The sequence below is a fragment of the Poromitra crassiceps genome, assembly GCF_964638095.1.
Source record: "Poromitra crassiceps genome assembly, chromosome: 12".
Taxonomy (NCBI): domain Eukaryota; kingdom Metazoa; phylum Chordata; class Actinopteri; order Beryciformes; family Melamphaidae; genus Poromitra; species Poromitra crassiceps.
This window is the reverse complement of record NC_139632.1, coordinates 76339-90249: the sequence shown is the minus strand read 5'-3', so window position 1 is coordinate 90249 and position 13911 is coordinate 76339. Positions and strand designations below refer to the sequence as shown.

Below are 13911 nucleotides of genomic sequence, written 5' to 3'. Positions count from 1 at the left end.
AACAAACATGGCAGCTTGGTTTGGTGGTCGATGTTTTTAGCTAGCAACAACAAACAAAAATGGCAGCTTGGTGTGGTGGTCGATGTTTTTAGATAGCAACAACAAACAAAAATGGCAGCTTGGTTTGGTGGTCTATGCATTTGGCTAGCAACAACAAACAAACATGGCAGCTTGGTTTGGTGGTCGATGTTTTTAGCTAGCAACAACAAACAAAAATGGCAGCTTGGTGTGGTGGTCGATGTTTTTAGCTAGCAACAACAAACAAAAATGGCAGCTTGGTGTGGTGGTCGATGTTTTTAGCTAGCAACAACGAACAAACATGGCAGCTTGGTGTGGTGGTCGATGCATTTGACTAGCAACAACGAACAAAAATGGCAGCTTGGTGTGGTGGTCGATGCATTTGGCTAGCAACAACAAACAAACATGGCAGCTTGGTTTGGTGGTCGATGTTTTTAGCTAGCAACAACAAACAAAAATGGCAGCTTGGTGTGGTGGTCGATGTTTTTAGCTAGCAACAACAAACAAAAATGGCAGCTTGGTGTGGTGGTCGATGTTTTTAGCTAGCAACAACGAACAAACATGGCAGCTTGGTGTGGTGGTCGATGCATTTGACTAGCAACAACGAACAAAAATGGCAGCTTGGTGTGGTGGTCGATGCATTTGGCTAGCAACAACAAACAAACATGGCAGCTTGGTTTGGTGGTCGATGTTTTTAGCTAGCAACAACAAACAAAAATGGCAGCTTGGTGTGGTGGTCGATGTTTTTAGCTAGCAACAACGAACAAAAATGGCAGCTTGGTTTGGTGGTCGATGCATTTGGCTAGCAACAACAAACAAACATGGCAGCTTGGTTTGGTGGTCGATGTTTTTAGCTAGCAACAACAAACAAAAATGGCAGCTTGGTGTGGTGGTCGATGTTTTTAGCTAGCAACAACAAACAAAAATGGCAGCTTGGTGTGGTGGTCGATGTTTTTAGCTAGCAACAACGAACAAACATGGCAGCTTGGTGTGGTGGTCGATGCATTTGGCTAGCAACAACAAACAAAAATGGCAGCTTGGTGTGGTGGTCGATGTTTTTAGCTAGCAACAACAAACAAAAATGGCAGCTTGGTGTGGTGGTCGATGTTTTTAGCTAGCAACAACAAACAAAAATGGCAGCTTGGTGTGGTGGTCGATGTTTTTAGTTAGCAACAACAAACAAAAATGGCAGCTTGGTGTGGTGGTCGATGTTTTTAGCTAGCAACAACAAACAAACATGGCAGCTTGGTGTGGTGGTCGATGCATTTGGCTAGCAACAACAAACAAAAATGGCAGCTTGGTGTGGTGGTCGATGTTTTTAGCTAGCAACAACAAACAAACATGGCAGCTTGGTGTGGTGGTCGATGCATTTGGCTAGCAACAACAAACAAAAATGGCAGCTTGGTGTGGTGGTCGATGTTTTTAGCTAGCAACAACGAACAAACATGGCAGCTTGGTGTGGTGGTCGATGCATTTGGCTAGCAACAACAAACAAACATGGCAGCTTGGTTTGGTGGTCGATGTTTTTAGCTAGCAACAACAAACAAAAATGGCAGCTTGGTGTGGTGGTCGATGCATTTGGCTAGCAACAACAAACAAACATGGCAGCTTGGTTTGGTGGTCGATGTTTTTAGCTAGCAACAACAAACAAAAATGGCAGCTTGGTGTGGTGGTCGATGTTTTTAGCTAGCAACAACAAACAAAAATGGCAGCTTGGTGTGGTGGTCGATGTTTTTAGCTAGCAACAACGAACAAACATGGCAGCTTGGTGTGGTGGTCGATGCATTTGACTAGCAACAACGAACAAAAATGGCAGCTTGGTGTGGTGGTCGATGCATTTGGCTAGCAACAACAAACAAACATGGCAGCTTGGTTTGGTGGTCGATGTTTTTAGCTAGCAACAACAAACAAAAATGGCAGCTTGGTGTGGTGGTCGATGTTTTTAGCTAGCAACAACGAACAAAAATGGCAGCTTGGTTTGGTGGTCGATGCATTTGGCTAGCAACAACAAACAAACATGGCAGCTTGGTTTGGTGGTCGATGTTTTTAGCTAGCAACAACAAACAAAAATGGCAGCTTGGTGTGGTGGTCGATGTTTTTAGCTAGCAACAACAAACAAAAATGGCAGCTTGGTGTGGTGGTCGATGTTTTTAGCTAGCAACAACGAACAAACATGGCAGCTTGGTGTGGTGGTCGATGCATTTGGCTAGCAACAACAAACAAAAATGGCAGCTTGGTGTGGTGGTCGATGTTTTTAGCTAGCAACAACAAACAAAAATGGCAGCTTGGTGTGGTGGTCGATGTTTTTAGCTAGCAACAACAAACAAAAATGGCAGCTTGGTGTGGTGGTCGATGTTTTTAGTTAGCAACAACAAACAAAAATGGCAGCTTGGTGTGGTGGTCGATGTTTTTAGCTAGCAACAACAAACAAACATGGCAGCTTGGTGTGGTGGTCGATGCATTTGGCTAGCAACAACAAACAAAAATGGCAGCTTGGTGTGGTGGTCGATGTTTTTAGCTAGCAACAACAAACAAACATGGCAGCTTGGTGTGGTGGTCGATGCATTTGGCTAGCAACAACAAACAAAAATGGCAGCTTGGTGTGGTGGTCGATGTTTTTAGCTAGCAACAACGAACAAACATGGCAGCTTGGTGTGGTGGTCGATGCATTTGGCTAGCAACAACAAACAAAAATGGCAGCTTGGTGTGGTGGTCGATGTTTTTAGCTAGCAACAACAAACAAACATGGCAGCTTGGTGTGGTGGTCGATGCATTTGGCTAGCAACAACAAACAAAAATGGCAGCTTGGTGTGGTGGTCGATGCATTTGGCTAGCAACAACAAACAAAAATGGCAGCTTGGTGTAGTGGTCGATGTTTTTAGCTAGCAACAACAAACAAAAGGGGATGAAAAGAAGTGCTGTATTTCACTCCTGAATGTCATTATGCAGTTCAAATCAACTTCAGAAATTTCATCAATTTCACCGCTGGGTTTATCCAATTCAAATACCTGGGTTAGTTTACATGCTGAAGTGGAGACACTTCGTCTTATTTCAAATTAAAGGGGACCTATTATGCTTTTACATATTTTGTGTCATATATACTGTTACAATGTTGGATGTTCATATTAAACTAGAGATGGCGAGAATGATTGTTTTTCCTGAGCGACAACCAACGCTCATTAACCGACAAGATTAAAACGTACTATTTATAGCCTAATGCATTCCCCTGCCTGGCGAAGTTGCCTGGCGAAGTTGGCGCAACACTTCACTGATAGTATAATCGGTTAACATTGAAATGGTCGGTTATCAGTTAAACGGTTATCGGTTGACACCCCTATATTAAACCTGGCCAAAGTTTCAAATAATGAGGTAAACATATGTGAAAGTTATCCCCATTAGCAAAAATCACAGGACTTCAACTGCTCTGAACGAGAGGTTACAAGAGTTGAAGGAGAACACAGGGTCTAGGTGAGGTCAGATAGACCCTGATGACCTTATATCGGCCATTGCTCCAGCAGCCCCCTGGCACTGTTCAACCATACCAGCCTTGAGTGTGTGATGTTAAATGTCACTCTCACCAGAAGTGACAGGCCGTACTTGTTACAAAAAATGTGTGTGACAGTTCGCACACACACATATATAATTAGTATATGTGTGTGTGCGAACTGTCACAGTTTTAAAGTGTGTGTATATATATATATAGAGTATATACATATATACATAAAACCATGCAGCTACTTCTGCTCTTACTCACAATTTCAAAATAAAGTGATAGTGTAGTTTTAGAGATGTTAACATTTTGATTGACACTAGTCTCCCACTCTTTTCCACAGTAGTTTCTGCCGTCAGCTAAAGAGTCAAACGGACAGACAGAAAGGGGCTGAACTGAGGGCCTCCATGAAGGGACAGTATAAGATAAATAAGGAGTCTCTTGAACTGTGAATGATCCAAAGCTACTCTAGTGGAGTCCCAGAATAAAATAATAATAAAATATAGAACTGGAAATTAGCACAAAAGGTCAGCTTTAAGGCTTTTAACCAAAACTGCTAAGGGTCAGAGGAGCAGCATCAACACAAAGCGGTCACATCTAAAAAAAGAAGCTCTAGGCAAGGAAAGAAGTCAGGTAAACAAGTTGAAGTGTTTTTGTTTGATCGCTCACCAATGATCGTCTCCACATACTCAGAGTCATCTGTGACAATGAAGAGATCTCCAGCACCCAGAGCGTAGTTCAGGGATTCCTCAAAGGCTCCGAGGTGGTAGAAGACCTTAGAGGCCACCAGGGCGGCAAATTCTCTGCTCTGAAACGTCTCATCCTCATACAAGACCTCGCTGTGAGGAGACAGGAAGCAGTTTCATGAGATTGTCAAAACAGAAACTGGTGAAAGACTTTGTGACATTCTATTGATCAGAGGGGAGGAAATGTACGTTTTGCCTTCCCACAGACACGGGTCAGACGGCGGGTTCAGCCACAGAGCAGCTAGCAGTGTCCTGCTTAAGAAACCTTCCACTTCAACATCACACCCTCTGCAGACTGTTCCTTTGCCTTCATCACCACCCTCCACTGCAACTGCTTCATCCCCAAGGCAATTACCCTCTTAAACAAGCCGTCCTAACTTTACACACCTGTGAGCTTTACTACACGGGAAGATCCTTGTGATTTTGTTTTGTACTACAAACTAGGACTACTGCCCCACTGTACACCAAATACCCCCCTCACCTCTGTTACGTTCTGTACACCAAATACCCCCCTCACCTCTGTTACGTTCTGTACACCAAATACCGCCCTCACCTCTGTTACGTTCTGTACACCAAATACCCCCCTCACCTCTGTTACGTTCTGTACACCAAATACCCCCCTCACCTCTGTTACGTTCTGTACACCAAATAGCCCCCTCACCTCTGTTACGTTCTGTACACCAAATACCCCCCTCACCTCTGTTACGTTCTGTACACCAAATAGCCCCCTCACCTCTGTTACGTTCTGTACACCAAATACCCCCCTCACCTCTGTTACGTTCTGTACACCAAATACCCCCCTCACCTCTGTTACGTTCTGTACACCAAATACCCCCTCACCTCTGTTACGTTCTGTACACCAAATACCCCCCTCACCTCTCTTACGTTCTGTACACCAAATAGCCCCCTCACCTCTGTTACGTTCTGTACACCAAATACCCCCCTCACCTCTGTTACGTTCTGTACACCAAATAGCCCCCTCACCTCTGTTACGTTCTGTACACCAAATACCCCCCTCACCTCTGTTACGTTCTGTACACCAAATACCCCCCTCACCTCTGTTACGTTCTGTACACCAAATACCCCCCTCACCTCTGTTACGTTCTGTACACCAAATACCCCGCTCACCTCTGTTACATTAGGCCCTGCTATGTTTTTGTCCTGCATCTAGCACAGGGGTGGGCAAAAGTTTTTTTCAGAGGGCCATACTGTCACATAAAGTAAGCGAACGGCCACACATTGGACATCATACATGCCAACACTGATAGGATTTACTAACATAATTTTGCCTTTTATTGAGTTTTTGGGGGTTGTTTTGATTTTCTTTGAGGACATTGGGGGCCGTATTGAGATGGTCCAGGGGCCGGGTCCGGCCCTGGGGCCGCATTTTGCCCATGTATTATCTAGCACAGTGATACTCAACTTGCGGCGCGCGATAGGGCGCAGAGTGGCCCCCGACCATTCTCTAATTCACAATGAAAACTAACGTGAAATAAAGTTTGACTGAGCTCCAGCTAAATTGTCAAATACCGCTGTCTGCTCGCCACCCAGGCACCTATATCTACTTAACTTAACTATCCTGTGTGCACAAAATTGTCAGACTAAACTCCGGCTGACACCCCAAAAACCTACAATCCGCTACAGACAAATTCATATCAATGTTTGTATATTACTGGCCCCTGGCCTCCTATCATTTTATAAAAGTAGCCCCCGGGCAAAGCAAGTTGAGTATCCGTGATGTAGCATGTCAAGCCTCTTTTGTAATGTGTCGTCACTTATGAACAGAGTCCAATTCGTTGAGCTACCATGAATAAAAGTGATTATCTCTCCCTAAGGTAGACAGTTAGGGGCAAAATAGGAGGAACAAATCAGGGACCTTCAGCTACTGCTGCCTGATTTAATATTGACACAGTCTCACCAAAAGCACTTACATTTTGTCTACTGATCCCGAAATCTCAGCCCAGAAGTCGTTGACAATGGCATCTAGCTTGTGCAAAGCAAACTCCTGCAAGTGAACAAAGAGATGTTGCATAGATATCATTTTGAATGCATTGAACTGTCCTGTTGAATACTACAGACAATGATAATGTGTTATTACATGAAAGCCAGGTCAGTTTATTCAATATTCACCATAGGTTGCAGTCATGAAACATGCTTGTCAAATTAGGTGTTATTTTTTACAGGGATGTAGCACTAAAGATACACAACCTGTCCCAAACTGAATGCAACAGTCAACGTAAATGCTGCTTGCATTGCCTTCCTGAAACATAGTGCAATAAAGATGGCAGCCTCTTGGGTTGATGTCATTGCTCATCCTGCACTGCAAATCACAACACTGAGTGTTCCGTTCTATGGAGAAAACTTACACCACACCACACCAAACCAAACTACATTCAGAAATCTGGCAATTGGATATGCCCTGCGTATGGGCAATGTACATACCCAGTAAACATGACTTACGGTACAACGTCTATGGGTACAACCTTTCAGGAATCAGCAGGAGCCACACACTTCAAGTTGGCATAATTCCAGTAGATCAATCAGCAGTTAACTTCATTTAGTAGACTTTTGAATACTTGGTGAACCAGTTCTAAAAGTTTAAATAGTATTTCAAATAAGTGCTGCTTGGTGGATCATATGTATGCCGAATTTACCAGTGGTCCCTGATGGTACGTAAAAGCTATAACTTCAAGCCATGTGAGCTCATTAAATCACCAGATTGCTGAACCGAGTTTGCCATGACGTTCTCTCCATACGGCAGAGAGCTGGCACCTATCAAGCTGAGCTGGCACCTATCAAGCTATCAGGGCATCGTCTTGTGTGGCATTTCAAGTTCAAGTTCAAGTTCAAGTATATTTATTGTCATTGTTAAATTGCTCCAACAACGAGATATAGACAAGCATCTCCCTGAGACGTACAGTGAAACACCAAGGTAAAGTGCATCAGCCCAAATAATAAATACATACAATAAATAAATACATTATTCTATAAAGGCATCAGAGTTAGTGACTGTTCAGTAGTGCATGTAAACAATTTATTCACACTGGGTCTTACCTTGAGCTGGGGCTCCTCCTCATCGAGGAGTGAAATAATTCCAGCTGAAAGGGAACAAGTTAAGACGTTTAGCTTCTTGTTGTCGTCATAATTGTGTTGCAATATCATAACACTCATGTTAAGTTATCAAACTCTCAAGTAACGTTAGCCTCAACTGTCACTTCAACAGATTTGAGAGCTGAATGACAGTGCAGTGATCAAGTCTAGCAGTTAGCTAGCATTAGCTTAACGTTACTAGACCCCTTTAAACTAGCTAGTAATTAAGATACATTAACCAAAATCAACACCTAACGTCCATGACACATTACAAGGTGTTACTTATTTCTGAAATCCCATCACATACTCATTGTTTATCAACGGTTAAAAACTGACAACTGCTAGCTGTGTGACTCAGCTAAATCAATGGCGGCTAACATTGCGTTAACCTAAAGCTGGCCAAATAAACACATTATCCACCGCTTACCGGCAGATGTTATCATGATTGGGTCTCTATTCTCTCCTCAACTCCACGTTCCCGGTTCGACCTAGTAAATTCCGTGTGATTTTAGGAGAAAAACAACAGAAAGCACAGAGAAATATACAAGTGTGTGCAACACAACGCAGCCGCTGTGAGCTTTTTGTCCAATAACGCACGTCCCCTTCAAGGGACCTGCGATTTAGGCGACCTATTTTGTGCCAGATGGAAAATAATAAAATAATATATTATACTAGCCCCCTGCATCCTCGCTGCTGATCCAACAGTACTATTTCGAATAGATACATGCAAGTTTCCATATTACTGAACCGAAATTATAGACATACATTACATAAACATGTCCGTTTATGAACAGGTTTCTCTCCAAAGCCGACATTCCATGAATCCGTTATTTTGCCTGTGCTTTCTGTGCAGCCCACAGGGGGGGCTAAAACAACCCAAATACTAGGCAGCTGTTTTTTTGAAGGGCCCATATTTTGCTACTATAATTATGATTTTATTGTTGTCCTCCTCTAGAGTAGCTTTGCATGATTCATAGTTTTTAAAAAAATCATTGTTTATCTTGTACTGGCTCTCACGGGCCCCCTTCAGTTCACCAAAATGTATTCTAATGCACAATTTCAGAATTTGGAAAGTAGTTTTTTGTATTGAATAGGCCTATTGAATGCTTAGGAAATAGTAGGTATTCCACCCTAGCCTTGCTGTAGAATGGCACCCTGAGAAAGCTGACCCTGAACCTTGCCAAATCCAAAGCAGACTGTAATGAACATGTTTCTTTCACCACCCTTTTCTCCATGACATTTATAACACATTGATGCTCACTCAAACAAGTTGAAAAGAGTTGTGTTTATTTCCACATTTATATGAACACAGTACACAGCCTAGTCACCTACACAAGATCATAGTTAAAGTGTTCCGTTTCCATTCCAGGTAGGCTTTATTAGTGTTAATACTGGTCATCTAAGGCACAATATTCACATTCATAGTCTACCTTCTTATGCTTCACATTTAAGCATTGCACTTTTTGAATGGTAGGTTTGATCTAATATCTACTATAAGCAGTCTATTCCAACCCTGAACTGACCAAACGGAAGAGATAAGAGTTTAAATAAGAAATGCATGTATTGTCCTTAACTGCATGTCTATGCCAACATATAGGCCTACTTTGATTATATGTAGTGTGATTACATTGAAATTGATTCGACTAAACCTTTCATGATTAGTGAGCTACTATAAATGGCTCGATATTGACTTGGGTAAACTCCTCTGTGGCCATCATAGTGCATCTAAGCCAGTGTTTCAGTCAGCAACAGGTTGCATTGCCTGCAGATTCTGCCTGAGGACAAGTTTCATGTAGACTGTACAGTGAGAATATGGAACAGTGTGTGACGATGTGGCGACAGGCAGTATGAATCTTCAGCACCACATGTTGTGTAAGGCCAGCTTGTGACTCAACAGTGAAAACACTGTCCACAGTGTGCCCCCCCCCCCCCCCCCCCGAAAGAATCAAAATATGCATGTATTTGTGTTATTTGCCTAATTTATGTGCACCCATTTCATTTCAGCTCAGTATTTAGGGTCTCTACTGTGTTTTGCTGCCATGCCAGATTATCTCCTCCCTGTGCTTCACCAAGGGCAGTCAAGACAGAGAAGTGAGCTGAACATAGAAACTTTTTGTAGCCTGACACACATCATTTTTTCATTTTAATCGGATAATTTATTCTCGTCTGGCCCAAAGCAGCAAACCAAGGCGGGTTGGTTCAGCCGCAGGTTACGTGTCACAATATCAACTGTCCCTTCCAGCTGTTTCCCCGTCCACATGAGGTCCAACGGACAGAGAATGGGTTTTCAGAGGGATCCCTTCCTCCATACTTCCTGTGTCACCTGAAAAACAATCAGAGCACTGTTACGTTACGCCTTCTGTCTGCGGTTAGGTTTCATGTGGAGAATACTGTAAGAACATACAGTCTGACTGTAGCAGAATACTGTAAGAACATACAGTCTGACTGTAGCAGAATACTGTAAGAACATACAGTCTGACTGTAGCAGAATACTGTAAGAACATACAGTCTGACTGCATCAGGGTTCAGGTGTTTCCTAGCCCCATAACGTGACGCTGCTTTACTGTACTCCGAGATATTCTCGTACAGCAGTCATCGTCACACAGCGTTCGAATCCTCAATAGGTGGAAAATGCTGTTAAAAAAGCTCTCCTACTCGTATCCGACCTCCGATTGCAGATCCGAAGATATGATCATCCGCCTAGTGAAGCCAGTACGGTAATTTAGCCGGAACACCGGCGCTGTTGAAATGATCCTGCTTGCGTGAAACAACCATTTAGAAGCAGTCTTTGCACAGGCTGTGCCGTATTGAGGACAGGAGAAGTGCCGACAGGAACCTTGGGAGTTTGAGTATGTCATGACATGTTTTGCTTCCCCATGATAGTGAGATCAAAAACACCCTGCTGTAAATTCAGCGCAGGCTGTGCAACGCCTGCTTCTAAACGGTTGTTTCACACAAGCAGTATCATTTTAACAGCGCCGGTGACAAAGTGATGTTTACAACAAAGTAGCAAAAGGGAGTTACATTGTTTCTTAGATACTGTATTACCTCAGGTCCAGCACCTGCCTTGAATAGAGTGACCATTCAAGCATGTCTTGTGCCTGCAATGCATGCTGGTCTTTTGAGGCTACTGGAGAAATTTATCTCTCTCCTCCTGTATGATGGATTTCTCCCCGTGTGACTGTTGAACATCGGTGCAAAATGGCCGCTCTAGAAAGAAGCCGTCACTCTTTCACTTTGAGAGACTGACACCAAAACCTGATGTTTAACGTTGGATGTTTTTAGATCAGGCATGTCCAAAGTCCGGCCCGGGGGGCCAATTGCGGCCCCTCGGCTTGTCTCTCAAAATATACTATGTGGCCATCCACAGATGACATCACAATCATACGCTTTGTAGACAAGCACCAAGTAGGAACTATGCAGGCCGAACTCATGTTTTCAGACGGTAAACAAAATCCTTCAAGTTTTTTTTATAACCCATATAATGCGAAAAGCAGCCGCCCCCCCCGGTATTTTCACATGATCTAATCTGGCCCCCATTCAAAAAAGTTTGGACACCCCTGTTTTAGATGGATGCGGTTGTAGCCACACTGGACCTATTTCAAAGTGATGTCATGCCATCCACATGTGGTCAGTTATACAGCACCAAACAATAATATGGGCCTACAAGTGCAAGATACATGGCCAATATCTATCTAATGGGATAGAAAAAGAGTCGTGGAAACGCCAGGGTCCCAGCTCAGACAGACAGACAGAGGTTGGATGGTGTGGCTACCTCGTTGCCTGCTGGCTGCAGTGCTGCTGGCCTGGCTCGCGGCGCCTCTCCTCCCAGGCCAGGGCAAACATTGGAATGGCCAGAAAAGCGGGTTCCCTCCATCCCTGCTATTATCTGAAAAGGCAATAACAGGCGTTTAGCACTTTGGCAGCGTATCTAAGGACCAGATTGTTTCATCAATGCTGCTTTTGTTCAGAGGGCCATTGAAGCCTGGAGCATAAATGTCTGGTCTTGTGAGTGCCATGGACTGACCTACATAAAAGAGCACCCTGCTAAGCCTTGATGGTGCATACAATACTAGGGTATTGTACTACAAGTACAAGCAAATAATCACTCTGATATTTGTATATTATTCCTATAGGGACCTATTGTGCATCGGTGATACTCAGCGAGTTTACAGCGGCCATTTTGCTCTTTACGGTAGGCTATTGTTTTCTCCTATGAGTGAGAAATTATCACTGCAATATCACAATAACGAGAATGACATTATTCTCCTACTTCAGAGTATTTTTGTTTTCCACTGGTATCACAATAATATTCCTTAACAGACATTTCCATTTCCTCTTCTCTTCTGATTGCTGGTTTGTCTGTTGACTGTAGAATGTTTTGGATGTGTGTGAAACCTTTCACAATTTCCTTCATGCACCAATATCTTCAACCACAGGCAAACCACCAGGCAGCAGACACGGCGTCTGGTGCCTGGTGGTTGCCTGTGGTTGAAGATAATCTGGTTTTGCTGGCAAGCCTCCGCCCTGCTGACGTGTCTGACTAAAACACAGTCACTACTCAATCCCTGGCAGTTCCAGGCATTAGAATTGCTGTCCCTTAAAACAGAGTGGGGACCCTGGGGTAGTAATGAGTTACAAGTAACACGTTTTTTTTTAAAGGAACAAGTACTTTTCATGTTCCTTTTTTAAAACTGTACTTCTACTGTGAGCCAGTAATCTACTTTCTACTTCTCTATACTCTGGGACAGATAGGTAAAGAGAAGGGTAGGTAGGGAAGACCGGGGTAGGAAAGGTTGTATCAACAAGTGCTGTTTGTTTTTGCACTAGCCCGCACATTATCATCTTTTTAAAGGGAATAATAGTACGTTTACTTGAGTAGCCTATAGATGTTCAGTACTTTACCCACCCCCGCATTATTAAAAGGCATTGGATCTGATCTGTGCTGTTGCCTGTAAGCCTGATTTGAAACCACTTCTGATCTGGGGTATGGGTGAATGGGTCACATAGCCTGGAATGGGTTACAGGTATTGTTGACTGACATGTGGTAGGCTACAACATCTCTAGGCCTACCTTACATGTTGTATTGATGTTTGTAGTGTATTTTTTTGTGTGAACCCCAATAAGTAGGCTAGTTGTGGGGATTCTAATAAACAATTAAAACTTAAAAATGTAGACAGTTGGTATTACACCTGCTGTTTGAGAGGCGTACAAGACTTTGCAGGCGTGTTTCTTGATGGCGAGCATCTTTGCCTCTGTCTTTGGAATGAAGCTGCCCACCCAGATCGCCTCTGGTGCGTGTTGGCGGAACACGGAGCGGATCACACGCTCCAGCATCTGCGCGCAGTGACGCGTCTCTGCGCTCTCCAGTCCGGCGCATATTAAACCAAGCAGGGCTGGCCGTGCGCTACTGCTGCTTGCGCGTTTCGTGCGCGCCCTCACGTCCTTGAGGATCTCTTTCACACACACCTCGTTTGAACTTCCATTGAGCAGAAACTCCTGCCTGAAGAGGAAGATGATGAGAGGAGAGTCTATTGTTCGCTTCACGCTGGAGGTGTTTGTGCTCGACGTGGCGGTCCTTGGAGTCGTTGATCCACAGTTTGGCTCGGCTCTCGAGCCCAAATCCTTGGGCCTCGTAGGCAGAGGTAGCTCACTCATTTGGACAGCAGCTCCGCCTCCACCGTCCTTTTCACTCGCCGTGTCGCCGTGGCTGCTGGGAGGAGATGCGGCGTGGAGCTCCAGCCCGTTAAACATGTCGCGGATCAACTCCCGCAATACCCCGTCTCCTGCCTCGCCCTTCTCGGTCTTCTCCTGCGGCTGCTGCTGCTGCCCCTCGCTTCTGGAACAAACATCACTGACCAAGTAGATCCTCTCTCTACCTCCGATCTGAGCGAGGAGTGTCTGAAAGTCCCTCTCCTCTGCGGGCAGCGTGTCCTCCAGGCCTGCTGCCATCGTCCCCGCGCTGCGCAATCACAGCTGCACGGACACAGTCTATATTATGATCATAGGCCTTAAACAACCTAACGTTACTAGACTTCTTTTTTTTAGCCGTCGGGATGACAGCTCCTCGCGACCTAGCGCCTTTCCTGTCTGACCGGTACAGGGGGGGAGAAAAAACTTCTCTGTCCGTGGGAGAGACACCAGGAGGGAGGGGCTAGAGCTCAGGATGTCTTCCTATTGGCTGCTGCGTTTGATAGGCAGGGTCATCTGGAGCTAGGGAGCAGCACACACATGCAGGAAACACTGGGCCATTTACAAGATAATGAAGTTAATATTTAATGTAATACATAATATTACCTATCTACAGACTGATGTTTTTTTTTGTATATATAATTTCAAGTCCATGCACAGAATAGCACCACAACCACAATGATTTCAAGAAGACTGCATCCACTCATTGTGATTGTTCTCTCTCCATGTAGGGGTCCTATAGGTTCTACATGATATCAGAGAGATGGGCGGTGGATGATGAAATGTCAGGGTGCAGAGTTCACTCTCTTTATTCTCAATATCTGCATTGAGAAGAGTCCTGTCTTCTCTCCCAGGTTGTAGATGCCCGGCTTCTCA

General features: G+C 44.2%; 2 protein-coding genes across 3 annotated transcripts in view; both read right to left on the bottom strand.

Moving 5' to 3' along the window:
* psmd1 (proteasome 26S subunit, non-ATPase 1) overlaps positions 1-7911 on the bottom strand; it is a 96270-nt gene extending 88359 nt beyond the window's left edge. The window contains exons 1-4 of the mRNA XM_083648151.1: positions 7772-7911; positions 7309-7352; positions 6186-6259; positions 4178-4347 (exon numbers count right to left, since the gene is read on the bottom strand). Of these exons, the coding sequence (XP_083504277.1) occupies positions 4178-4347; positions 6186-6259; positions 7309-7352; positions 7772-7787 (304 nt within the window). The 5' untranslated portion in view covers positions 7788-7911. The remainder of the gene's footprint in view (positions 1-4177; positions 4348-6185; positions 6260-7308; positions 7353-7771) is intronic.
* A 746-nt stretch (positions 7912-8657) lies between these two features.
* LOC310786838 (uncharacterized protein C2orf72 homolog) lies at positions 8658-13427 on the bottom strand. Of its 2 annotated transcripts, none has more exons than XM_083648155.1 (3): positions 12537-13427; positions 11120-11233; positions 8658-9667 (listed from the first exon to the last, which is right to left on the bottom strand). In XM_083648155.1, the coding sequence occupies exons 1-3, from the start codon at positions 13294-13296 to the stop codon at positions 9570-9572; spliced, it is 972 nt and encodes a 323-aa protein (XP_083504281.1). In that variant the 5' UTR covers positions 13297-13427; the 3' UTR covers positions 8658-9569. The 2 variants fall into 2 exon arrangements, with proteins under 2 accessions (XP_083504281.1, XP_083504282.1); XM_083648156.1 differs by having other exon boundaries at positions 12814-13427.
* Between the last annotated feature and the right edge of the window lie 484 nt (positions 13428-13911).